This window comes from Mesocricetus auratus, unplaced genomic scaffold (assembly GCF_017639785.1).
Source record: "Mesocricetus auratus isolate SY011 unplaced genomic scaffold, BCM_Maur_2.0 Super-Scaffold_4256, whole genome shotgun sequence".
Taxonomy (NCBI): Eukaryota; Metazoa; Chordata; class Mammalia; order Rodentia; family Cricetidae; genus Mesocricetus; species Mesocricetus auratus.
This window is the reverse complement of record NW_024429182.1, coordinates 122,607,118-122,634,931: the sequence shown is the minus strand read 5'-3', so window position 1 is coordinate 122,634,931 and position 27,814 is coordinate 122,607,118. Positions and strand designations below refer to the sequence as shown.

General features: G+C 45.3%; 1 protein-coding gene across 3 annotated transcripts in view; it reads right to left on the bottom strand.

The window, feature by feature from the left end:
* Window positions 1-320: 320 nt before the first annotated feature.
* Slco3a1 (solute carrier organic anion transporter family member 3A1) overlaps window positions 321-27,814 on the bottom strand; it is a 284,425-nt gene continuing 256,931 nt past the window's right edge. For 2 of the 3 annotated variants that reach the window (XM_040730201.1, XM_005084539.4), the window contains 3 exons: window positions 27,343-27,518; window positions 21,920-21,984; window positions 8,055-9,440 (listed from right to left, as the gene is read on the bottom strand). In XM_040730201.1, the coding sequence (XP_040586135.1) occupies window positions 9,061-9,440; window positions 21,920-21,984; window positions 27,343-27,518 (621 nt within the window). In that variant the 3' untranslated portion in view covers window positions 8,055-9,060. Of the gene's footprint in view, window positions 970-8,054; window positions 9,441-21,919; window positions 21,985-27,342; window positions 27,519-27,814 lie in introns of those variants that run through there. The other variant, XM_005084540.4, reaches the window with a different exon arrangement.

Below are 27,814 nucleotides of genomic sequence, written 5' to 3'. Positions count from 1 at the left end.
GCAGAGCCCTGAATTTGGTGCTTTCACACGTAGTTTCATTTACATACCAGTACAGTTTTTTTAAAACAGTCATCTATGTTCCCACTTTGGAGATGACACCAAGGCTCTACCAAGTCAGATCACTCGATCAGCATCATATGAATAGCAAGTGCTGGGAGGAGGATTTGGATTTGGGTCTGTTTTGACTCCAAAGCCTGTGCTCTTTGAATCATGTCAAAGCCCATAATAGAGACTACACACAGGTAGAAGCATACCTCTGTTAGGCTGGTTCTACTCAGAGACACAAGAGAGATAACAGAGATTATAGCATGAGACAGAGGAAGAATTAAAATAGTGCTTTTAATATATTTTTCAGCAAATGTACAGTATATACTTTATATCATGTATCTCTAAACTGCTCATCTGGAAAATATAAGCTGCAAAAAATACAGAATACCACGTTCAGAATCTATTAGGTATGTGCTTTTCTTCCTCTTCTCTTCTGGGAATCTGGATTTTTACATCTCTGTTAAAGCCTAGCTTCTGTTGGTTTCTTTGGAACTGTTAAGAGTGTTCGGTCAGAGAAGCATCCCCCAAGGGGTTTTCTAAAGCATGTCAGAAAGCCATCCCCACAGAAGCGAGAAAAGAGACAGGCCAAAGGAAATTTGCACATCAAGTCAACCTTGCTTTTTAGGAATGATGCCCACTTTGGAGGGCTCCTGACCACATGCCACCTCCTTAGTCCTTGTCACAGGCCTGTGCTTGAAGCCTCAAAGGACCAGACATTGGGTAATCCACACGGGAACCCTTGGGTTCCTGGGCAGCGTAGGGCTATGTCAGGCCTTGAGGTCTGTAGGTGGTGGCGGTGGTGGTGGCGATGGTAAGCTCTGCCGAAAGGGGGCAGCCCTCAGCTTCGCACAAAGGAGTCTTCTGAAGGTGACTGTGATTCAGGGCAGGTTTTCTCAGTCTCAATGTCTTGATACTCTGTGCCTAAGGGGAAGGAGGGAAGAAGAGCCAAGAGGAAAAAGAGATGGATCTTTTCTGCTTTTCCTACATTCTATCAGTCTTACTTACATCATAGCGCCATGGCTTTCCAGTAAGGGATGTACGGGAAGAAACAGCTGTAAAGGGCTAGCTTTCTCTGCAGCTCACCGTCTAGCCCAACGACCTCTCTGTGGGCCAGATCTCTCAAAGTATATTCATCTGTACATCCATATCAATACTCATCGTGGGGATGAGCAGATGTACCCCAAACCTGACTTTCCTTTCTTTTACAAAGTCACCAGTAATAGATCTGTGTCCAAGTGTTACTTGGGATTCCAAGTGCCACTTTATGTTTTTATTAAAGAGGAGGCTGAGTGCCAGGGAAAACCACTTGAACCACAACCATGCTTTCTCCTGTAGCATTTGGGACCATTTTATTGTCCTTTCTTCGACAGATAGTCACTGCATGCCAAGTGAAACAATCTCCTCACTGGAGCCAGGTCTAAGGAAATGTCACGCCCTCATAAATGAAACTGTGACTTTATTTAAAAAGAATTCAACATCTAACTGATCCCTGTGACAATCTGCAAGCCATGCAGGGCTCATTCATGGTGATAGTTGGCTTTCTTGTTCAATGACAGGTATAGGGAGACCATAGAAACCCTTGGTTATCTGTCCTCTTTCGATTTCGACCAGGTGGCTTAAAAGGCAGCAGTCTGTACTCCACATTTAGAAGCTGGGACCTGGCCCACAGAGAAAGAAGCTTATGTTCTGTGTCTGAATTTCACAAGGCTCATGTTCATCAGAGAAGAAATCCCCCAGATGATTACCTTTTAAAAAGCATGTCAGAATGCCAACTCCACAGAGGCCAGAGGAGGGAATGTGCATATGGGTTAGCGTTGCTCATTGGGGCAGGGCAGGAGTAAGAGCTGAGGTTGTTTCTCACTTGGCACAACTGGCTAGGAAGTGTTTGGTGTGGCTAAGGTAGGAGGAGGAAGGTGCTTTACAAGGTCTCTGTTGGTTAACTCTTAGAGTGAAATAGGCTTTCTCATTTTATGCCCCTGTGTTTGCAGGCAACATTTTGTAGAGACCTTACTTCTATCTCTTGGCTCGTATCTCTGGGAAACTATCAACTCTCAGTGGCAGCGGGACGGTCTCGTGACAGCATTGCACCCCCATCCCTCCTCCCTGAAGGTAGACGGATGTTCTGCTGGCATCCAAGTCCCTACTTCAGTGGTTGTGTGCTGGACTGGAAAGGGTCCTGGATCAGCAATTAGGAAGACCTGGTACTGACTCCTGATGACCTAACTAGCTGGTGATCTTGGGAAACTTGAGTTTTCTGGGCTCTCCTTGTCTGATCTGTGGAGGAGGGGAAAATGACTTATTTGTCAGGGATAGCATAAGAGCTGCTGGGGTCAACTGAGATTCTGAATTCATGGACCTGGCATGCAGCTAGTAGGCTCAATAAACAAGAGCTTCCAAGCCCTTCTCGCTTTAAGGTGATGGATTAAAGCTTAAGCTGTGTTTTAGTTGTATTCTTCTTCTAATGAGATCCCTGCATTGCACCGTTCTACTTCATTTTATGGCTTCAGATTATAAATCAAACAATCTTGCCAAATTTGCCTCCATGAGAGCCACCTTCTATTTGATTAGTGTGAACTTAAGAAAAACAGTAAGGAAACAGCAAAAATTTCAACCTACAGAATGTCACATCTCCAGAAAATTGGCTACATTATTCCATTTGCTCACAGCAAAAATAATAATCACTTCTACCTTATGGAAAAATATTCAAAATGTATGATTATTATCAACCCCTGATTGTCGACTTGAGCTGTTATTATAAAAATGTAAAAATGTAAATGTCTAGATGCTCAGCTTACCGAAGCCTGCAGTCTGGAGAGTAAGACAGTCAACATTTAACCCATTTGAAGCCCCTGGATCAGGGCTGAGCGTATGAGATGGATGCTACAGTATCTGGTAGGAGGTAGGGGTTGGGAGCTCCTGCCTGGTACTGAGGATAGCCTCCAGGACTCTTGATACATTTCATAGTGCATTCCTGTTTCCTTTCACCTGCCCATCTTGGGTGGGATACCTTATATAAATGGACCATTGACATGAGGAACAAAGCACACAGACAGCTGAAAGAGGAAGAGCAGACACTCCATTCAGAATACAGGTACCTTTGTGTCCTGCTGATTAAACCAGGGTGCATATGAGAGTATGAGGCCCCTAGTTTATTTGTGCTATAGACTTTGTGACTAGGCATTTCCTGGAGGCAGGGAAGGCTCCCCATATCTTGCTTGGTAGGGAGGGAACATTTACCATGGCTACCAACAGGCACTTTCGACTCATAGGCTTGGGTTTGAACCTTAACTCTTCTCATGACCTTGGGTCAATTCTGAATGCTTCCAGGAAGTCTCATATTTCCCTCCCCTGTAAAATAAAGATAGCAATAGTCCCTACCTCACAGGGTTAGTGTGAAGATTAAATGTGTTAATGCTTGTAATCAGCTCAGCCAGAGCTGATCAGCTAGTTCAGAGTAAGTACCTGATAAATGTTAGTGACTGTTATTATTAGCTATTACTAGTGCTTACCAATTATTCTACCTGACAGAGTGATTAGCTCTAGAGGGTCAATGTTTAATGTTGGTGCTGAAGTGGGAAAGGGCTTGAAGTTCTATTCAGTATCTGGATCTCTCCTCTTTTCCTGTTTCCTATATTTCTCCCTCACGTGTCTGTATCCATCATTTAAGGGGAGAAAAGTTTGATCAGTCTAGTTGCAATGCCAAGTGTAGGGCTGGAAGGGATGATAGGCTCTGTAGTTCCAATTCTCTATTCTACCTAAGAGAAAAATAAGGTTGCTTTAAACCCCAAAGTTTGACAACAAAAGGGCACTTTCTCCCTTCTTGGAAACAAGTGAGATGCTTGAATTAAGATTGCTGTGGTCAGGGACATTAGGGTTGATGGACACCTACTCCAGGACCCTTTGGAGAAATGACTGGGCCAATCCTATGGCCAAGATTTAAGTGCCAGACATGCCCTACCTATGCTGAACTGTTGGTGTCTCCACGACACTTAGTGCTGCCTTGACCCACCATACCCTTCCTTTCAGTCACTGTCTTTGTAAATAAAGCTTTATGGGTACACAGCCCAGGCATTTGTTCACTTATTGCTTTGAGTTGATATTGGGTGACAACAGCGTGATAAGCTGTTTTTACAGTTTGGTGATCTACAAGCCCTGAAGTAATTTTATTAGATAGTTCTGAATAAGAGTATTGGGTTGCCCTTGCTTTGGTGGCCCTTCTGTGTGTGATGATAGGGGTGACTTTTTCCTTTTTTTTTTTTTTTTAGTAGCCATCTGGGAGATATCCACTGTTATTTAGTCTCCAGAGTCCCCCTTTCTTTTTCTCTCTCTTTTGATTATTGCAGTTATCAATCAAGGCTTGCTATTAGCATGAATAGACTCTGAGTCATCTCTCACATCCAGACAGAATTTGGCTTGGAATGCTCTTTTGTTGACTTTGTTCATGCTAAAGTCTCTCCAGCTCACTGAATGGTAAGCTCTTGGAAGAGAAGGGCCATGTGCTTGGTCTATAGGATAGCACACAGCCCAACATTTTAGATAAAAGAATGAACACAACCATGTTGAAATACCACATCCTTGAGGAAAATAAACCCTGAAATGAAAAGTTATGTTAGCATAGACAGTCTCCAAGAAGTGTGAGCTCTAGTCTTCCTGTCTGAGGCAGGCGAACACTCCTGAGGTATGGGAACATCTTTGCTTGTCTGAATTTCCCAGGTCATGTTGATCCTGCCATGGCTCACAAGTAGCTGAGGTTCCTTACAGGTGTGAAGACCAAGGGAGACAATATAGAGAAAGGGGTTCAAGGGGTCACACAAAGAAGTAATCCCTAACAAAGGCCTATGAACAACAGCTTCGGACTGCCAGCGAGAAAGTCTTCTAACTGGCTTTTGAGTGACAGTAATACTCTGGAGGAGATGGGACCCACAGCCTGTCACGTTGAGTCAGTTGTCCTATGAAATTGGGATTTTATTCAGAGAGGAAGAGCTTGGTGTGAATTGGGTGAGTCTGGATATCGTGACTGAGGAGAGAGGCAGGAGGAAAAAGACTACAATTGAATCCCAAAAGAATTTCCTAAACCAGGCTTTATTCACTATCACCCTCTCTGGGAAAACATGGTGGCTCATAGGTATTTGACCTGGATTCTTAACTTTTAAGGTGAAGGTTAACTGTGTTGAAGAAAACCCAGAGGAACCATCTAGGCCCTACTGTTGGTACTGTCTTTACCTAACTCCTGGCCAGAGACCTGGCTGTCCCATCCATCAAAACCAGACAAGAACAGCAAAGGCCACGAAACAAATCCTTTCCATCTGTTAGACTGAGAAGCCGCTCACCTGGGTCTCCTTGATTATCACAACCAAACCAACCACACAGCAAAATTAGAGTAAGACTCCAATGAACAACAATGGCAGCTCATTCCATCCTTGTCTATCTGGTTTTGAGTGTATGGTCAGTTGATTTCTACATACTAATATTTATGATTCAATGTTACTGAGTAATGTTTTAGGAACTGTCATGCAGATCTTATGACACATGTCATGGTTGGCAAGCTGGAGTTGATGAGAGAACGACTCCTCCCCAGGACCAGAAGCAGCAAGAAATCCAGATAGGCAGAGGTAGCTGGCCAACAAAAGTGTTGCCTCGGAGCATTTGTCTGTGAGTCCACATGTGTACTTATACTTTCAGGTTCCTACAGAAAAGCTTGCCCTGGAAGCTACTGGAGAGGATGGACTAGCCACATCAACAGAATCTTACACCAAGAACACTCCCTTGGGGCAGGGTGACTACCTTCTACTGATTGGTTGGCTGGGTGTCCTTGTGTAGGACATTCCTCTGGGTTGCCTCAGGCCTTCAAGCCTCTCCACAGTGTGAGGAAGAAACTCCAGGGCACCACTGGATCTGGGGATCTGAATGGCTAAGGTACCACTTACAACCCTACTTGAAAGTTATCCCAGAGCAAGCAGCTATCCCACTGAGAGGTAGAGAAAGGGAAAATGATTGTTATTGGGAAGCACACACTTCCTTCCTGCTTGGAGGATGTTAACTCTCCAGTGGCTCCTTAGGAGATCTTGGCTTCCTTTATTATTCAGCTCTTAAGCACTAGTAGTGAGGTCCTTGAGGGGGATGCAAAAGAAGGATTCTCTTGCTCTTTATCTGCTGTGAGGAAAGTCTGGCCATTCTGCTGCTTTGTTATTATCCCTAGGGTAGCAGAGTTTCAGGGCCTTCCTTGTGGTGAAAAATGAAGTAACAGAGGCACAGGTGTCCCTGACCGCATACCACCTCAGAGATGGAAGAAGAGCCGGTTTCCCACAGGTGGGAAGCAACACAGGTAGAGAGCATAAAACCTACTTGGTCTACATGTTAGAGGCATAGATCTGTCAAAAGTCTCAGCAGAGAACTTCTCAGCCATCCTTGGGTGCATTCAACTAAGATGGTAGAGGAGAGGACTGCAGAAGAGAACTCCAGCATTCATTGTCTAGGGCTTCTCCGTCCATCTCAGGGTTGCTTTCTGTATATCAAGGGAGAGCTTTACCAGGGCAGTTTTCATCCAGAATGCCACTCAAAACCAAACAACCAAGGCGCTGGATCTAGCCTTGGATGCACAGTGGTTCTTTATATAATGCAAAAGGAAAATTAAAAGCAGATTGAATTTTCTCTTCTGTCATACATGAGAGAAATTGAAAATTTTAAAGATAGCACAATATTCATGGGAAACATTTTGCCACAGGGAGATTTCAAATTTATAAAAACTGTTGATAAATGGGAGCCCCGGAGTTGGGTCTCCTTGTTATCTTTGAGGACATTTTAGGGGGAAAAAATCCAAGATACAAAGAGCTTAAAAATTATTTTTTTTCCAAAAAGAAAATCATCTCATGAAACAAAGTATACATCCCAGGGCCTCTGTTTGGAGAGATACACAACAGTATAGAGAGGGCAGTAACCCGTTAGCCTTTCATTTTCAAAACAAGAGTGAACTGAAACCTGTTCAGGATGTGACCAAAGTCTTCATAGCGACAGCAACAAAACTCACTCTATGAGCTAGTTGGAGAACTGCGCCCCCTTTCCTAGTTATGGAGTTGATGAGCAAGCACCCTGTGTCCATGATCAAGGACAGGCTAACGCTAGTCTGTTTTAGAAGCACCCCGAGTGAGGCATCAGATCACAGCCACACTTCCACACAGCATTCTCTTGGTCATCCCGGCCTGATGTCTCCCCTCCTTTGGGGCCACCATACAGACCTCCCCATTTACACTGTCTGTTAAAAATTTGGCACAGCCCCCTGTCCTTATTCTTCTGGCCTTATTCTTTCATTGCTCCAGGTGAACTGTAAACGGATGTTGAAGGTGGAAAACCAAACCAAACATCCTTGGTGCTCTACTCCAGGGTATGTCTACGACAAAGGTCAAAAAAGGGCATGAGGGGTAAGCCGACTGGGCCCTTTGCCATGCGTGTGCCTGTTCCCATCTGACCCAGCCTGGATGACAGTGGCCATACTGTCTCATGAGTGCTGGTGCAAGAGATTCCCAACAGGACTCTTTATCCCAATGACAGACCAGTGCTCCGAGGTTCAGTCACCTTCAACACACAGAGTTCAGGACTGACCCGGGACCTGCCACTAACATTTTCATGCACTGGACATGTGATCACATAGGAGCTTGAGGATTTATGATCACAGATGTCACAGCCCACTCTACAGTGTTTGCAGAGGAAGCCACGCCTTCCCTCTCTCCTGGTCCCAGGAGCATGGCTCCCATTCACACAAACCCACATCTGAGTGAGGAATGCCCATTGGAATACAAAGTATGAGTATGAAAGTGTTTTTCATGACAGTGACATCATCATGGGGAATAAAGCCAGAAGGCAGATTTGCAATTTGTCACATTATCCCATTTTCTCAAATGTGATTCTTTTAAAGCCACATTTACACTCTTTCTGGAGTATCTTTTTTTTTCTTATAACACAGTATTTCTTTTGTATGGTATCAGAATGAGGATAAAAATTACAATAGATTAATTGCATCCCTTGAATCGCTTTATATTTTTGGTGCATTAAAAAAGGAGAAAGGTAAAAACTTTGTTAGTGACTGAAGGGTTAACACAGACTCAAGAAGTTGTTAAAAATAGTATCAGAGGATTATACATACAATGGTTGGAAATTCGTACGCCTTGTATTTTGCAGTTTTTGGGAAAAAATGGCAAAATGTTTGGCAAACATAAGCAAATGACTTGGGCTATGTCGGGGCTCACCGGCTCTGAGCAGGTCAGTCATAGCCAGGTGAGGCCACAGCTTCCTGAGGTCACACTGTGGGGCTGGTAGGGAGGAGGTGCTAGGAGATGGGGAGGTAATGCCCCCCAAGCTCCCCCTTGGGCCCTCAGTCTTGAACATGGAAATGGAGCTGGTGAGAGATGCCAGCCACAGACGCCAGTCCGGGTCGCCCATCAGCATCTCTCAGAGAACTCTGGGGACTTGAACCACACGCAGACTGGGTGAGTGGTCTACACAGTGACCCACATTGTGAAAGGTGGAGAGAGGAGTGGGGCTCCCACCCCCCCAACCTGATGGAAGGAGGGGGTGTCACTAGTGCTAAACCTGGTAATGTTTTCAACTCGAACTTGTGATTTTTTTTTAGTAGACTCTTTTTTATTTCTAATGCTTTTAAAGTTTGTATGTGTATAGATATCCAGAAACGTCCATCCTCCAAGCTGGCCACAAGTGTTCCCTGAATTTGGCAGTGCCTGTTGCTTGCAGCTGTTGGCATCGTGAAAACCATGAGGTACCCTTCCAAGCAGATTCCGAGCCCAGCAGTGTGCGTGCCCTCCGGGGCCATCCCATCCTCTCTTTATTCTGAATCCTGCCTGGCTCTGAATTTTTAGAAAAGGACAAAGGTCTTATGTGTATGCATGTGTGTGTGTGCGTGTGTGTCTGTTTTTGAAATCCTTTTTTCTTTCTCTTTTTTTATTAAGAAAAACGACCCTTTGTTCACGAATACAGAGTTCAGCCCTCCTCCTGAAGTCACTATAAAACAGATTCCATGTTTTCACACCACTCATGGTCTTCCAGGTTATAGATAAACTTTGTCCTATGTGTCTGGTGCGCGGGCACAGGGTCCCTCCCCAGATTGTCTAGGGTCAGAGTAGAGGCAAAGAACTCACTGGTGCTCAGCCCGCCCTCGTGGTTTTTGATGTAGCGTTTATAGTTTTTCCGCAGGCACTGCCACGTGGTGGTGTAGAGGAGGAAGGCGAAGGACTTGAGCGCAATGGCGATGCTGACGTACAGGTATCTGTAGACCACGTTGTCATAGAGGACGCAGGCGCCTTGTTCCCCACAGAAGGTGCTCCAGAACAGACACGTGGAGTCGATACCGGCCCCAAAGATGAGAGGTGGGGGGATGAAGCCTGTTAGAGGGAAGAGACCATTGTAGAGTTTGTTTGTTTGTTTTTTGGCTCAGATGGATAGTTCACTGCAGAGAAGGGCTCTTCCACCCCTGACTATGCACTTGCATACAAGACTGCTGGGACCTATGCTGGATCGCTAGGCTCCAGAGTGGAGTAGTTCAAACCATTGGAACGCACATGTACATCCTAGCTCAGCCTTTCTTATCCAGACAAAATCGTTGAGCTCTCTATGCTCAAGGCTGGCTAGATTAATACATGGAAAGCATTTAGGATGGTATGTACTGAACCCAGTAACTGTAAACATAAGATAAGTGATAGCTGTCATTATTCTGAGATGGAAAAAAAATGTCTTTCCTGGAGCCTTCTTAGTAGCTGTCAACCTCCTAGAGGGAATTTCAAGGATATGTGTGTGGCTCTGCCCTCTTGTATGGGGCTTGCAGGGCTGTGTGAATGCCAAGTGCAGGGACCAGGGACCAGAATTAGAATGCCAATAAGTCATACTGTGTGAACACATGAATAGACACATTTATAGTTTAAAATGGGACATGCGATAAACATACTTGTGCTTACTGTTGGTCCAGTTATTAAACTCAGTCATCTGCAGAGAGAGAGAGAGAGAGAGAGGATGTGTGTGTGTGTGTGTGTGTGTGTGTGTGTGTGTGTGTGTGTAAACCAGAGGTCAGTACTCAGTGTTGTTCACCTGGATTTGTCTACTTTGTTTTCTGAGTCAAGGTTTCCGATTGCTTGGAACTTGCCAGTTTAGTTATGTTGGTTGCTCAGGGAGCTCCAGGTAAGTATCCGTCCCTGCTGCTTCCCCAGTGTTGGGATTACAACCCTGTTTCTGTTTGTTTGTTTTAATGTGAGAATCCAGGTCTGCTTGCTTGGCAAGCACTTAACCAACTGAGCTAGCTTCCCAACCCAAGTCATTAGAATTTTGAAAATGAAATATAAGCCTGAGGTTTGATTCTCAGCACTGACAAAAAAAAGGTCTCCGGTGATTCTGGTCTGTTTTGAGGAGCCTTATTTATTGGCTGGGGGGAAAATGAATAAGTTATTAAGTTAGTAATACAAATTCATTGTTCAAGATTTCTAGCATTCCCTGAGGCTAGACTATGGCACCAGCCACATTCCATGTGGCTGCAATTAGAGGCGGCCAATCATGGGACTGTAGGACTGGTGTGCCACTCCCTAGAGTGTTCCTTCCAGGGCTAGTCCTGGACCTCAAACTTCACTTTTCACTGAAGGTCTTCCTGAGGATTTGATTACACATAGACAATTTGTCCAGAAAAACAGACGTATTCTCCAAACCAAGCACACAGTTTAGGGGTTCAAGGAACTGCAAAGCCCACCCACAGTGGCCAGAAGCTCGCCAGTCTTTCAGATGTCTAGATGATACAGCACCTCCCTGTTTTAAGATGGGCCTTAATGGATTGCTGGGCTCTATTTTACCCTCTGGGAACTGAGGGGTTAGCAGAGATGTCTTTTAGGTCTTGGAGTCTTGGCCCTTCTCCTAAGTCTGTTGCTTGTTACCCCAGAGAGAAACCCCACAAGATGGATCCTATTAGAAACCTCATTAAACTCCTCAAGCAGCTTGATTTAATAAATATTGTAAGCCTAGAATCCCCTACAAGCTGTTCTCTGTTGCTGGTGCAGACTCCGGCCTTGCAGAGCGGAAACATGTCTTCTCCACTCCCTGTGGCACCGAGGCTGCCTAGGAGCTCATGTCTTCCCCACTAGCTGCTGAGCTGGAGTGTGCTCTCCCAGCCCCAACATGGAGGGATTTCCATGGCAACTGATGCACATGTGGATGGATCTGTGACTAAATGGCACTGATTTGACCTATTCTCCGGCACAGTGGGACAGCGTAAATCCATTCACCTTTCCCGTTTCTGGTGGTTTTATTTCGTGATTAGCTACCAAATGTTCTTTCTACCTATGGTGACCCATCTCGAGGTCAATAGCCTCTGCCCTAGCTACTCGTCACCCAGCAGTGAAAAGCCAGCACTGATGGGCACCCTGCTCAAAGGACATCCTGGTGAAAAAGTCTACCACAGGGAGGAACTAAGAGTTAGATGTTCTTTACTCCATCATGCATGGATTCCTGGACACATAGGCAAGTGTGGCCAATCTGAACATATTTTTAGCATATCACAGGGCACCTGGAGTATAAAGGAGCCATTTGTTAAGGACCTGTTTAAGCTCAAACTCATTATGCAACCCCTTCCATGATCCTAAGTCGGAATGAGCATTTTTATTTATAATACTCAGTCGTCTTTAAGTAGGGCACGCATGCTCTGTGTTCTAAAGGTGTCAACTTTATCCTATTGTCAGATTCCCCTAGCAAACAATGATGTCACTGAAAGAAACTAGACAGAGTCTTCAAGTAGTTAGGAAGCTAAGTGCCCATTAGAGCTTTCTATGCTATGCTCAGGATCTGCGGGAGAGCTGGTGGTAGAGACGGAGAGGTTTTACTCAAGGAGCTGGAAACTCTTAAGACATTGCCCTTGACCTCTCAGCATCTCTGTAACAGATGGGGCCACCTTCCAGGGTACAAATGAGGTATGTGTCTTTGCAAGGGGCATGATCTATTCACATGGCCAGAACTCTTGCTAACTCATTCATCTCCTACAGGGACTTAAGGGAGGATTTTAGAATAAATGCTAGACTGAATAACTAAAGAATAGCCTTCGAGAGGCTTCTCTTATGTTTCTTCATAAAGCATTAGCTTTCTTTTCTGCCACATTGAACGCTTCCCTTTTATTGGTTTGTAATTCTCTCCCAAGGATGGATTCAGCGATTGGACTATGAGTTCCAGGCTTGGGGAAACTACACAGATGTAGATCTGAAGTGTTCTTTCTCTCTGGAAGTCTTCGTTATTCTGGAACTCTCCTGGGCAGTCACTAATCAGACTCCTAGCCCCCTGACTGATTTTCAAACTCAGTCCTTCATCTGTATGTGTTACAGATTCGCAGAATTAAAAAAAAATCAAAACAAGCCATTCCCAGAAGATGCTGGCTCACCCTGAGACCAATGGGAGACTTTTAGTAATCAGCCAGTTAACTACCCCAGCGCTGTAAAGGCTGCAGCTCCACACATCATAATTCTTTCCTAACTCATAACTGCCTTTATTGTACAGAGAAAGGCCAAGAGTTCAAACCTAGTCATTTGCTTTTCTTCTAATTAAAAGTTCATTCACTTGAGAAGATATTTAGACCTCTTATCTGAGATTTCCAGGTTATAGAGAATGGGTTATTTACCTTCTGCTAAGCTCTTGGAAGCCCTGTTTTGATGTCTGAAGACAGAGAAACACCCAGGCATTCCAATCCTTGCCAGTTGTAGAGTTCTCCCTCCTCTGGGCTGGTTAATGCATGGAGATACTCGGAGCCTGAATTGTAAACAACCTTCCCCAGTATCTGGCAGAACGCCTCTGGCGGGACTGGCAGACACTTGTCAGCAGCAAGAGAAGCTTTGTCATTAGTTGTCCTCGCCACCTTTCTTTTCAGTCAGGGCGCCCACATCTGGAGGCCTACTGGTGACAGAGGAAATTTCTATTCCAGCTCTGTCACTTGGGAACCAGGAGACTTTGGGCAAGCTCCACAACTTCACTGAATCACAGCCTCTCTATAAAATGGATACATGTTTACCTTCTTGGTGGAGGGGGTGTATTTCATGTGTCTGTGCCCATGTCTGTGTAAGTGCAGGTGGGTACGGAGGGCAGAAGCCGATGTTAACTGTCTTCCTCAACCCCTTTCCGCTTTATTCATTATTATTATTATTATCCATTATTTTCTCACTGCTCCTGAAAGTCAGTGAGTTCTGGAGATCATCCTTTCTCTGCCCATTCCCCCACCTTCCCCCACCCCCCAGTGCTCAGGGATTACAAGCAAGTGTTACCAAGCCTGCCCTTTACATAGGAGCTGGGAATCAAAACTCAGGTCCTCAAGTGCTTTAAGGACTGACCCAGCACCCAAATTATACTTTATTGTGGAGTTGATTTTTCTAATTGAGAAAATATGGGTAGAGAATGCTCACCAATCAGGTTCTGACCCAATTTTTAGGCTTTTATTCTAAATCCCTTTGGCTCTGGCCACCCACCCTCTTTTAAAAAAAAAACACATCTCCACAAATGTGCTACAGGAAACAGGAGAGTTTGTGGGTCCCCCTCCCCTTAAGAGTGAGTCTATTTTGGAAGGCAATGAGGTGCTTCTAGAGGGGAGGCCAGGTAAACACCATCGTCTCTTGAAGCATCTTCCCTCTGATACACCCTTATAATGGAAGGAGTGGGAGGCGAGGGTGAGAGCGAAGTATTTTGTTAGAAACATCTCCCTTCCTGTTGTGTCTCCTGTGCAGGAACTTGTGTGTGAAACATGCCTCGCTCGGGCCCCACCATGTGTTGGCAGGGTATATGACAAACTCAATGCTACTTGTTATTTCAAAAAATATTAAAAAGGATTAAATCTTCCTTATTATCTAGCTCACATGCATATATATGTACATATATACACCATACACACACATATACACATCAGTGTGCATATACATGTACACATGCAACACATATACACATACTGTGTGTGAGCAATACCCTCTATGCTGCTTAAGGAGACAGTCTTTGTTTTCCTGAAATCTATTAACAGAGATCAACCCTCAAGGCACTGTATCTTGGCTTTTTCGTTCACCTGTGGTTGAAAAGGCCTATTCATATTCTTTGTGCTCAACTTAAAAGGTGAATTGAAAGGCTTTTGCAAGAAAAATAAATCCATGTTCCTTTACAGGACGAAAAGGAGGCTGGAAATGATGGTGCCATTTACATTTAGAAAGATAATGGTTCCTCTTTGGCTTACCTGCCAAGACTTGAATTCACCCCAGACTCCATTCAACCTGGAGCAATTGCTGTTCCAGGCAGCTCCAGCTAGAGGGGAATGTCAAAAGGTGTATTCTCTTCAAAAGATTGAAGCATTTCCTTTCTTCAGCAATCGGATTGTTGACACTGGCAGGTGCTCTCCAGGGACACCTGTCACTCACTTTTCTGAATTCTGAGAACTCGGGGGCTGCTGCACTCTTACTTCATTCCTGGGCCCTTTGTTTAAAAAAGAAGTCTGGAAGGTTCCAGAGCTTAAGTAGTCTGCCAAAGGCCACAGACAGGAATGACGGAGAGCAGCTCACAATGAGCTATGCCTTGCTGCAGAGGGCTCAGGGGTCAAAGTGACATCTCCCTAGGCCAGGTAAGAGAAGTGGGGTCTGCATGTGTAGACAGCAGGGGGTGCTTCTAGAGCCTGCTGTAGATCTGGTGCCCAGCAACTGTTTGTGATTTAAACAGGAGCAGGAGTGAGTGGGAAATCCGTCCCCCCCCCACTGCTTCCTGGACACTAACTGCAGGACTGGGGTCCTCAGTGCACCGTGCTCCCTTTTTCTAATACAGCATGGGCTAATGTGTGTGCTCCCTTGCCTGTAGACCCCCTTCTGCTCCAGTGTATGCTCAAAGCTGGAGCTCAACAAACCCACAAAGATCTGCATCAGGTTTCTAAGAAATGCCTTTCCACGGTCATGCCTGACTCAGATGAGATGTAAGACCCAATGACAGGCTTCCCAGGAATGAACACGCAGATGCAGATGCCCACAAAGGACCTTCCAGTGCTGTTTAGCTAGCAGGTTAGCTCTGTCCAACTAAGCATGGTGATGGGTGGGTGGAGACGTCATGGTGAAGTCCAGCCCATTCTTTTCAATATCTTTGAGGCCTTTGGTTGGTTACCTCCATTCTGTGGGACCATTCAGGGCTTCCCAGAATCATAGGACTCAGACTTAAACCTCAACTTCATCTCGGTCTCTGTTTCTCCTTTGCTCAAGTCTACTTAGCTGGCTACAGATATGGGAGATGGTTTAATAGACAATGGCCCCTCTTCTGCCTCTCATGCTTCCTCCTCTAGTCCTGATCAGCATATTTTCACTTTGATATATACCCACACGTGTGTATGTGTGTGTGTGTGTGTGTGTGTGTGTGTGTGTGTGTGTGAGATTAGCTGTCATCTATTTTATTTTTTGAGGCAAGGTCTCTCACTAAATTGGGAGTCCACCTATTTGTCTAGGCTGGCTGACCAGCAAACATCCTTCTATCTCCACCATTCCAGAATTGGGATTGTAGCTTTTTACATGGGTTCTGGGGATTCACAACTCAGGTCCTTATGCCTGTGCAACAAGTACTTTTCCAACTAGGCCAGCATCTCCCGAGCCACACCTTGATGCTTTTGACGAACTGTCCTGCATCCTGCCAGCTTTGCTCCAAGGCTGATGGCCCTAATGAGACCACTGCATGTGTGTATCCACACTCCATCCGAGACTTCCTCTGCCCCACAGCCCAGTGAAATCTCTCCCCTTGGAATTCCATGTGTTCTGCAACTCTGCTCACGGGAAGCCTTCCTGCTTTGCCCTTACCTGTTTCACCCCCTACTCCCAGGCCCCTAAAGGCAGGATGGTATCTCTGGTTCTTTACAACCTTAGCAGCACCCAGAGCCTTTGACACAAGAGGGGCTCCGTGTATGCTTCTTTCTAGGGATTTGAGTTGATGTGACATCCATGGCAGGGAGTCAGCCTCATGGGAAATTTACTTTTTATTGAAGCAGGACCAGGGAGTCAAACCTGTGACTTTCCACTTTCAAGGAAGTACTCTACGACTGAGCACCACCCTCAGTCCCAGGATCAATGTTTTTGATCAGATCCCATAAGCAAATGGCTGTCCTATAACGCAGACAGAAGAGCAGCAATCAGTACATTTGCAACAGGAAGGAGGAAGAGGGATCTATCCCACCAGGACCTCTGCTGAGGGAGCAGCCCAGTTCATTCCGACTGACCCTTCTCCAGCTCCGTGGCCCTCCTTTGCTGGTCCACTTTGGCCACTGGCCTGGATGACAAGAACTGGATATGTGTTTCCACACTCTGGCCTTTTAACTCTCTCTCGGTGCTGAGGCAGCTCACCCTGCTTCTGTTTAGTCAGCCATGCCTCTGGTTTTGTCATGGCTTAGTGCTCCTCCACCTGAGATCTTAAAGTCAGATACGGCAGCTTAGGTCACAGTTCCTGTATTTCCCTTCCATCAAGTTCTTACTATTCCTTTATGCCTTTGCCACTTTCTGTGACTTCCTATTTTACCTCTTCTTTTGCCAGTCCAGGTATTAAACTATCAATCATGCTAGCTTCACTTTGACCACTAGCCTCTTTTATTTTTTAAAGATGGTCTCACACAGCCCAGGCTTGCTATGTACCTGTGGATGACCTAACTTCTGTCCCTGCCTCCTTCTTTCTGGGACTACGGCATCATGCCCGGCTGTATATGGTGCTGAGATCAAAGCCAGGTCTTCATGCACGCTAGACAAGCATTCGAACAGCTGAGCTACGTCCCTGGAACCTCTCATCATGTCTGTGTTCTGTTCTCCTTGTACCTCACCTACCGCTGACAGCCACTGCAATCCTATTTCTGTCCTAGGACTACTAGGGAAGTTCTCAGCCCGCAGTGCCACTGAGGTCCCTGCTCTGCCTGCCAGCTCTTCTCCACTAGGGTCTCAAGTAACACAGGAAACCAATGCTACCTTCACTTCTGCATCCTGCCATTTTTCTCTACCCAGTGTGGTCTTCCATGCTAACCTACCTCCCTCTGCCCTGATGTATCAATGTCTGGCCCTTATATATCCCTGTTGAGTAGGACAGCCACTGGCCACATGTTGCTACTTAAATGATACCGGTAAGAATAAAATAAAGCAGTCCACACAAGCCATGTTTCCACTGCTCAAAAGTCACATATGATGCAGATATAGAACATTTCTGTTGTCGCCCTAGCACAGCCCAGCCATGGTCCATGCCTCTCCTCGTCTGCCCCTTGGGTCATCTGCCTCTCTCAAACACCTGTGTCGCCAAACCATCTTCCTGCATACTTTAGACCATTCCTGGATTGTCTGAGATACACAATACAATGTAAATGCGATGTTAAGCAGCTTATACTATTGTTTCAGAAGTAGTAACATGGAAAGCCAGTGTGGGCATGCTTAGTATGGACACTCTGTTTTTCTTTTAATGTCTATTTGAAATTTGTCTATTTGAAATTTGCAGAGGTGGAGAGCCAAATGAACTTCAATTCAGAGACCAAGCCATGAATTAATATTTAACTCCACTATTTCAACACAAAACCCTCTCTTAACTCTAATTGACTATACCTACTTGGTCCTTAGACAGAATCCTTTTCTGAGACACACAGTGGCTCTTGTCCCAGTCTTTGGAAAGCCTATCTATCAGCTTCTACTTGCCTTAAAGATAAAGGTCAAAGTCACCCAAGAGACAGGAGACCTTTTTCATCAAGTTTCCAGCTCGCCACCGTCACTGCCCGATGTGATGCTGCCCCTGCTCCATCCCACTTCCCTTACTGAGTTCTCAGCGACCTGTAAGCTTCATCCCTGTAAGTGCTCTTTCCTCGTCCTGTACAATGTTATATCCCTTACTTATTCCCTGCTCAGGACACCATGCCCGAATCCCAAGGCAAAAGCTAGGTGGCCATTCTTTCCCCAAGTGACAGTTGTCCTGGTGCAGGTTCCATCACAGACCTTGTCACACTCAACTTCAATGTCCCCATTGTATTCCCATTTCCCACATGGGGCACCACGAGGGTTTTGGCAGTGTCATGGGATCTGATTTATTCACTGGTCTGGCATTAACAATAATGGCTGTTAATCTTACTGGGTTCTGGAGGAGATGGAATTAGGCCAGATGCCAAGACTTTTCTGCTAAGCCACTTTTAATTAAAAGATGAGACAGTGTCATATCCTCTTATCACGGGGTTCTTCCCAAACTGATTTGTGACCCATAATGGGCAACACAATCAATATGCTGGGTCATGACCAACTTTTCAGAAAGCATGGAGTAGAATAGAAAATACCTGAATGTGTTATACATACCAAAAGTTTTTTCCATGAAATTTTTGTTTCAGCTATATCTATGCATATGCATGTGTGTAATGGGCCACAACGATAAAGTTATCTCTTGTTCTGGCTTTACAGTCACAGAAATGGGAAAATCCCGGTTCCTGATGGCGCCTGCTCTTCCCGAGGCAGGCAGACAGATTCTGAGTCGGCTTCAGAGTAGTGAGGGATTATCTCAAGTGCATCCATCACTTATGATACCTCAGTCTTCAGTTTGGTCTTCAGTTTTCAGAAATGTCTTAATCTTTTACAATTTTGAATTATCAAGGTTATTATGAAGAATACTGTTTTTGCAAAGATGTGTATATTCATCTTGCCCTGGCCTGGGAGCTCAGAATACCAGAGGTGCTAAGGAAATATTAGCTTGTTGCATAGCTATCATGGAATGGTTCTACTACTATCTTTTTTTTGTTGTTGTTGGTTTTTCGAGACAGGGTTTCTCTGTGGCTTTGGAGGCTGTCCTGGAACTCGCTTGGTAGACCAGGCTGGTCTGGAACTCACAGTGATCCGCCTGCCTCTGCCTCCCGAGTGCTAGGATTAAAGGCGTGCGCCACCAACGCCCGGCGGTTCTACTACTTTCTAAAGGGAGGCTGTCTAACCTGTTGGTATGTCCCTCTCTATTCTTGGGTGCTGGTCCTCAGACACCTCCCCAATTTTGTTTGAGATGGGGGTCACTCACTGGCTTGGAACTCTTCCACGTATTCTAAAGCAGGGCTTCCCGACCTTTCTAGTGCTATGACCCTTCAATACAGTTCCTCCTGTTGTGGTGACCCCCCCAACCATAGGATTATTTTTGCTACTGTTATGAATCATGATGAAAATATCTGTAATGTAGGGTATCTGATTATGTGACCCCTAGAAAAGGGTTGTTCAACCTCCAAAGGGGTTATAATCCACAGGCTGAGAATTGCTGGGCTAGGTGCTGGCCTAGTGTTTCCAGGGATCCACAAGCCTCTATTTCCTGAGTCACCATTGTCAGAATTATTGGCATGCACCTAGCTTTTTATATGGGGGTCTGAACACAGGTCCTCATTCTTGTGAGGCAAGTGCTTTACTGACCAAGATATTTCCCTAGCCTTAGTGCTTTAGACCATGTGGGGAGTCCTTAACATGGTTTAGAGATGCAGAAACTCTACAGATAAGGGTAAATGTCCACTTTCCTTTGAGCCTTGAAACTCTCAAGGGCAGGGTTGTGGTTGCCTGTCTTGGTATGGCCTGGGTGCTCAGGAAATGTCATCGTGTTGCATAAGTCTCTGTGGAATGGTTCTGCCACTACCCAAAAGGAGGATCTCTAACTTACTGGTATGTCATGTTCATCCATGCTTGAGCTGCTTGAGCACTGAGGGAGGGGGCAATGATATATGCGCCTCCACTTCCAATGACACAAGAAAAAGATCAGTATCATTCTATCTATGGTGGTAGGAGTTTTCAGGCTGCCATGGTTTCCCAGAACCCCCACATGTTTTAATTTGAAAGATGGATTAATGTTTTTCATCTGGGGCATCTCCACAGCTACATATCTCTATTTCCCATGAGGCAGAAATAAGACAAAGAAGCCGTTTCTATTCCCCACAGTGCATCCACACACACTGATCAGGTGGACGGTCCTGACATCTGCTCCACAGGGAACGGGGATGACGATGGGGACAATTATTACCAAAGACTGTGGGGGGAGAAACTTAATGGCATGTGTTTCCTTTATCGAGGAGTCCTCCCACTCCTTAGGCATGTAGCAGTTACGTCGAAATTGACAGCATTATAGATGTAATATATATTTCTAGATAATTCGAAAGTTTCAATTTAGAAAATATATAATCCTATTACTTAAAACTCTCTGGTACCACTTTGATGTTCATACTCCCAATATTCTTCCGTATGTATACATACTTTATAATCATCTGAATATACTGGAGAGTAGGCCACATGTCATGGGTCCTTTCTAAGTCTATAAATAGTCTTCTCCCAAGAACTTAAAAGGGGGCGTGGCTCCCACCAGGATTACAGACCATCACTGACTGAACTAATTCCCTGCTGTTGGACATTTGTGGTGATGGAAAATGGTTTTTTTTACAAACTGGAAAGGCTGCAAGGTGATGGGTTTGTGGCCTCTTGTGGACGCAGGCAGCCCATAGAGAAAAGCCTATCTCAGGCTGCTCAGGGCCTTCATAATGGGAAGTGTCTTTGTCTGTAGGAGTGGACCCCACAAAGCTATCCACCCATGAGGGCAGGGACATGTAAACTGACACAGGTAGATATAAAAGGAAGTGAAAGGAAAAGGAACCTCCCTTTTCTCCTGGAAGCCAGCCACGCTTCTAACTCCTGGTTTGTGCGACTCTCTCTCTCTCTGGTAAATAAATATATTGTTTTCCTTATAGCATCGAATATCCTTGATATTTGTCAACTTGACACAAGCTAGAGTCATCTAGAAAGAGGGAACCTCGACTTCGACCAATGTTCTATTGGGCTGACCTCTAGGCAAGTCTGTGGGACAGTTTCTTGACTGATGATTGGTTTGAGTAGGCCTACAGTGAGACCACTGTTGACGGTGTCGCTCCTTTGCATGCGGCCACACATTGTATAAGGAAGGAAACCAAGCAGGACTACAAACAGTGTTCACCCACTGCCCCTGCTTCAGTTCCTGCCTTCAGCTTCCCTCAACGATAGACTGTGATCCATGTATGCCGAATAAACCCTTTCTTCCCTTCCCCAAGTTTCTTTTGGCCATGGTGCTTATTTCAGCAATAGAAAGCAAACTAGGACCAAATTGAACTGCTAAAATTCTCCTTTTTGGTGCCACCGTCTTTTCTCCTTAGCTAATGAAAATTCAGGGTGACATGAGGGCCCGAGTTGGTAATATATGACACCTGTGAAAACGGAGGGGTCTAGAATGGTGGTGTCTGAACTTGAAGTTTCCAGATTCAAAGTGATGGTTACTCTAAGTCTATCGATGTGACAAACCTAGATGACCCAGGAAAAAGAGTCTCAACGCAGGGTCGTCCGGATCAGGTTGGCCTATGTGCTTGGCTGTGGTGAACTGTCTTGGTCATGTTATTTGAAGTGGGGAGAGCCACTCCTTGTGACTGTCACTATTCCATGGAACTTGGGTCCTCGACATTACACAGATGGGAAATGTGTGAACTGAACATGAGCATGTATGTACTCTCTACTCTCAACTATGGACGCAACCTCTTACGGGAGCAGGCAGCCCATGGAGAAAGCATAGCTCAGGCTGCTCAGGGCCTTCTTAACGGGAAGCTCCTTCAAGTTCCTGCTGCCCTGACTTCTGGCAATGACGGACAGCAATCTGGAACTGTAAGCAAAATAAACCCCTTTATCCTCTAAAATTGCTTGTGTCAGGGTGTTTCATCACTGCAGCAGGAAACGAAAGTAGGACACCAGTAAATAAACATCATAGGAAAAGAGGCCAACTCAGGAATTGGGACAATATCATCAATCCTCACTCACCTGGAAAAACACATCCAATTCATTATGGAGGAGAAAAGAGAGATAATACGTACCCAACAAACGAAGGAGGAGAAAAAGTACTCCCAGCGCATACGACTTGAGTTCAGGGCTGACTGTCCTACGTAAAAAGAGATGGAGGGGAGAAAAAGATTCTTATCACTCCATTTTAATTAACAGGCCCAGAGCTATTTGTTGCTGTCCATTAGATCCTACCTTAGAAAATTACTAATAGGTTTTCTTCTTCTTCTACTTTTTTTTGCCCCAAGTCTAAAAATTGACTGCAACTGTGGTGCCAAGATAAGTTTAGAAATTAAGTGTATTTTTTCTCCCTTAAATAACTTGAGCTAGAAGGACTAGATAAAGCCTATACTTAGAGCAGTGTGCTTTTGTTCCAAGGAAGAATAACCATAGGAGGGTAAGGGATGTGCATGAGGGACACCAGCTCAGCAGATTACTTAAGAACGGCCAGACCAATGAACACCCTCGCCATTCTTGGGAGGAAATCCACCAGATCTTCCTGCATTGGCATCCCAGGTGGGCCAGCTGAGACATAGGTGTTGTACCGAGTTTTAGTGCCTTGCAATCACGAAAGGTTCCCTCTACTACCCACCAGCCTTTCCTTTGAGCCGACTCAATCATCTTGACGTGGGTTGCTCATGTAAGGTCCCTGAAAATGATGTCTCATGCTTTTTTCCAGACTGTAATGTTTTGAGAGTGAGAATAACAGTAGAGACGGGTTTAAGAGTGATGGCAGATTTTAGACCATACAATCTCCCTGGTAACACCTCGTAAGCTTACAGATAGGATTTAATCAGTGCTTGCCTTCTTCCCTCAAGGTTAAGAACTGCTTGCATTGTGGTTACCTTTGTGACCTCAACCCTAGCTAGATCTAGCACCCAGGTGTCTAGCACCCAGCTTGTGCAGAGGGAATGTATAAGTGGGACAGCAAACTGGACAGATGTCGTCTTTGACTTACCACCCAGGGAATCTCTGCCCGTGGTTTTGTGGTGAAGGACTCCGAGGGAAAGAGCTTGGACAATATACACATGGGCTTGGGGTTATTCGGGATGTCACCTCTTATATGTGTCACCATTGTGTCTCCTTAGGGGACAGAGGAATGTATGTGACTACCCTTCTTGAGCCAATGCACAATCTGGGGCAGTTCAGTGTGGCTGGACCCACACAGTGCAGTGAGGGCACAGGATCTGGTCCTGTATAAAATAAAGGCTAGGAACAGAGTTGCTAATGGAATATCTTGCATAACAGGTATACACCTGTCTATTGACTGGGTGGAGAGAGAGGAGGAGGGCAGAAGTCAATGTCAGATGTCTTCCTCAGCTTCACTCTACCTTATTTCTGAGACAGGGTCTTTCACTGACTCTAAGTTCCAAGGCCTTTCCTATCCCTGCCATCCTAGCATTAGAATTATACAGGGGCCATTGTGCCCGGTGTTTATGTGGGAGAGGGGGATCCAAACTCAGGTCCTCGACTTATGTGACAGCTACTTAACTGACTGAGCAATGTTCCCAGGCCTAGAATAATATTCCTAAATGATCCCAAGGTCATTTACTCAGCAGCCCATTGGCAGTCATCCAGTTATCTGTGACTTAGGTTGAAACTTGGTATGCGTGTTTCTGCCTTCTTGTTATAACAGGTTAAAAGTAATCATAAAACCAAAAGAAGTTGTATATATATTATAGACAGACACTCTGTCTTCCTCAAATTCTTCCATTCAAGCCTAACCCCTAAAGTGATAGTGGGGCCTGTATGAATGGATTTAGTGTTCTTAGCAAAAAGAAAAACAAAAAAGTCTAAGAGAGATCCTTTGTCTCTTCACCATCTTCGGACACGAAGAAGATTTGGCATCGATGTACTGAAATTGGTCCTCACCAATTGCCAGATTCTAAGATTTCCAGTAGAACAAAAAGGTAGTGTCTTGGGGACATGCTCACCACCTTTTAATTATAGAGAGTGTGGCACAGGTGAGTGACCCCAGTGCACCATGCCCTGACTTCCACTGAGTGATGGGCTCAGAACTCTGCCTGACAAAGCCAGATCCCAGTTCCAGGACACGAGAGCCCATCTCTGGGCAGAGCGAAAGCCCTTTGGAAGACACACATTACAAAATCCAAGTCCCTCGGGTTGCTCCCGCTCCATGGCTACAGTTTTGGCACCTTTATTTGAAGGTTTAACTTGAAAGTCCCATAAACACAGGCAGATCTCCTTATCAAGAAAACATGCTGGTGTAATGAGCTAGGCTATTTATCACTTGAAATGTGATTTCCTTTCAGCTAGCATGTCCCTGGGAACAAAGTGAGGAAGGTGCTAAGATCTTTCTTCATATCCTGTGGAGAAACTGGGTCCCATAAGAATCACAGACCTTAGTTATGAAGAAATGGAGAGCTCAGGCAAGATGCTATTGAAAGATACGGAGAAGACAAGGGATGCAGACTTAGCATCATTAACTTTCTGGTCAGGAGACCTTGAGAATACTGTGTAATCACTCACTGGGTCAGTTTCTTCATGGGTGAAAGGGGAATATTTACATGGGTGCAAACATAGTAATTTAAAATAAGAGCCCAGAGATGTGCCTTAACATTTGCCAAATGACCATCGGCTTTTCTGCTTGCTTCTCAACATTTTTTTTCTAAGTGTGTGTGTGTGTGTGTGTGTGTGTGTGTGTGTGTGTGTGTGTGTGTGTGTGTGTGTGTGTGTGTAGAGGCCAGAATACAACTTCAGGTGTCATCCTTACAAATGCTGTCCATTTCCTTAGAGGCAAAGTCTATCACATGCTGGAAATGCATCAAACAGGCTCGGCTGGCTGCCTAGTGAACCTCAGGGATCCTGCTGTCTCCACTTCCCCATGGTTAGGATTACAAGTATGCCTCACCATGCTTGGCATCTTTACATTGGTTCTAGGAACTGAACGGGGGTTTTCATGCTTTGAAGTCATCACTTTACCAAGTGAGCCCCCTCCCCAGTCCCACTTCCTACACTGTCCCTATGGACAACCTCTGGCCAGCGTAAAAATGAGACCACCGATTAGACCAGAGAAAGAGATAAAAATGAGACCACCGATTAGAGCCGGGGAAAGGGATGGTAATTATCTGCCGTGGTCAGCCTTCATGGGGTATCCTTATTCCTGCCTAGAGTTTCTGTGGTGGCAAGCTGGATGAGGAGAGGGATGGGCTGATGCATTGCGGTTCCTTCTCAATATGAACGCGAACATGTGCCTATAGCTAACAAGGGGTTCATAGATATGTGTTGTCAGCACAGGTCATTGCGACCATTGGCTCTTGATCCACTTAAAGAGAACCCAGTATTTCCTGAAACACTGCAAGACCTGTTTGTCAATCTGAGGCTTAGAAACAGCTAAAATTTCCATAGTCAAAATTTTACCACCTAGAATCTAGAGGCCTAGCCCTTGTGGGAACCCATGGGGAGGGAGAGAAGAAGACCAGCCACTACTTACTAATGGTGGCAAAGGCCCCTCTTCCCACTTCTGGTGCCTTCTGTGTGTGAATACTGCAGTACAGTTTCAGGAGAAATTCTAATGAAAAATAAACTGCTCATAATACAGACACCATAAGCCCACACGTGAAAACCTGATGGGTTTTGTTCATATGCATATTATATATAATCGCCTTCCACGTATAGTTTTAAATTCAATGGCTCATTTCATAAACACTTCTCACATTCTCAAGATTTCTCATTATTCCTTGAACTGCAGTTCCATAATTTAACTCGCTACTTCAATTCAGGTGTTTCTGCCATTAACATTGTAATAAAAAAAAAACTGTATTGAGCTTTTCTTTCTTTCTTTTTTTTTATAGAGAGGTATTTTCTTGAGATAAATGGCCAGGAATGGGGGTAAGGTTACTGTAAGGGCCTGAATATTTTTACAGATCTTGACTTACACTTGCACATTGCAGTTCTGAATGGAATGATAGGCTTTTCGATGCCACTAGCAAAGAATGGTTGGGCTTGTTTGACCACAGCCTTCCAAAGCACTGTGTATGTAATCTGTCGAACTTCCTTCACATGACATGGCAATGTGATCTTGTACCCTTAATGCCTCTGCACCTTCATAAGGCATTGCTAATGACCATCTGGGTAACACGAGTCCTTTCTATAAATCTACATTAAGGACGGTTGCCAGCAAAGACCAGAAAACGTGGTAGGGAGGGCTCAAGGGAGCTGGGGGAAGCAGCTGGTACTGTGCAAGGAATCAAAGTGGTCCCCAGAACCCCATTTCCATCCCAGGCCTTGGTCTTGAACGGCCTTGCTTATACATGTAATGAGGTGAGCCTTTCTGTGGGATATGTTCTTTCTTCTGGCTCAGATGGATACTAGGGTATGGGTCCATGTTCTAGTTACCTCATTCAAATCAAGATTGCAATAGTCTTGTGAATGATGAAACTTGCTCGGGGTATTGCTCATGGATTTACCTCAGAGGCACTTGGTGCTTCCCAAAGACAGGGGGCTACAGAATTCTGGGTGTCTCACTGCAACCACTTCCTCATATAAGAGCAATCACAGGAGGCGGATCTCTTGGTATGGTTAACCTCTCATGTCTCTAAAGTGGTTTGTGCACAAGACCTGGAAGGGTCCAGATCAGGGCAGCAAGCAGGCAGGACAAGTGCTGCTATCTCTATAATAGATTCAGAAACAAGTCTAGGGGACCATGTTGTGTCTAAGGAATATGGCTGATTGACAGAAGGACAAGGTTGAGACAAGGATTTGGCTAGTCTAATGCTAATTTTGAATCTCTCTCTCTTTCAGTGTGTGTGTATGTGTGTGTGTATGTGTGTCTGTCCACCTGCGTGTGTATGTACATGTGTGTGGAGATCAGAGGACAGGCTTGAATGTTGTTCCATGGGCGCCTCCTCCCATCTTTAGTTTTAAGACATGGTCTCTCACTGACTTAAAATGTCCCTGAGTAGGCTAGACTAACTGTCCCGCAAGCTCCCAGGGATTCGCCCAGTTTCTAGCTGTCATGTCACCATCACGGTGGTTCTGAGCAAGCTCTGCTACATGCAGGTTTTATCGGGGCTCTAGGGAATGAGCTCAGACCCATGCTTGTGAGGCAGATGCCAACTGAGACAGCTCCCCAGCCCCTGACTCTCATTTGACATCACCAGCAATGCCTCCTGACAAGATCAGCGTAGAATGCTTTTCATTTTTGCCTTGAACTGCCTTCCTTATGCGTCTAATGAGGCGTGCCTCTAACTCGCAGGTTATTCCTGGGAGGCTGTGAAAGTGGCCTTCTACCGCTGCCCTGTTCTGCAGTGAGGTCCTAACTGTGGACGGCTCCTAACTGGTTCCTCTTCGCCTAGAGCGGCTGCGTTCCTGGCCCCTTCTCACCCCGCTGGCAGGACTCCCATGGCCCTGACAAGGGAGCCTTGCAGACGTGTGCCAGGTGGAAGGACACAGGCCAGGCTGGCTCTCAATACTCGGGGCTCAGTGGGCAGCTTACCTGATGAGGATGATGACAGAGGGGGTTTGGGCCATGGCCCCGATCAAGCTGCACACACACATCACACAGAGGAAGGTTAGGAAGGCTTCTTGGCACCCAGGACTGGGACATTTTCCTGGAACCACGGTGGCGTTCTCCAGGGGGACGGTGGTGAGGCATGCACAGCCTGTGAGGTTCTGAAAGAAAGGTTCACCATTTAAACTGGGGGTGTCTCTGGTTTCCACACCCGAGGCAATCCATCAGCTAAGCTGTCACAGCCTAATTATACATTCTATGGCATTCCATTAATTGGGCCTGAATAAACGAGTTAGCTTTTTAAGGAGGCTGCAAAAACACATGCAAATAAAGTAATATTTATGGGGAGGAGAGCTGGTTTCCCTGTCTCCTGCGTATTTCATTTCCACTCTTCAGAAACCTTCAATAAGCTTCACTGTAGATAAATGTGTCCCCCCAATACAATTAGAGAGGAAAT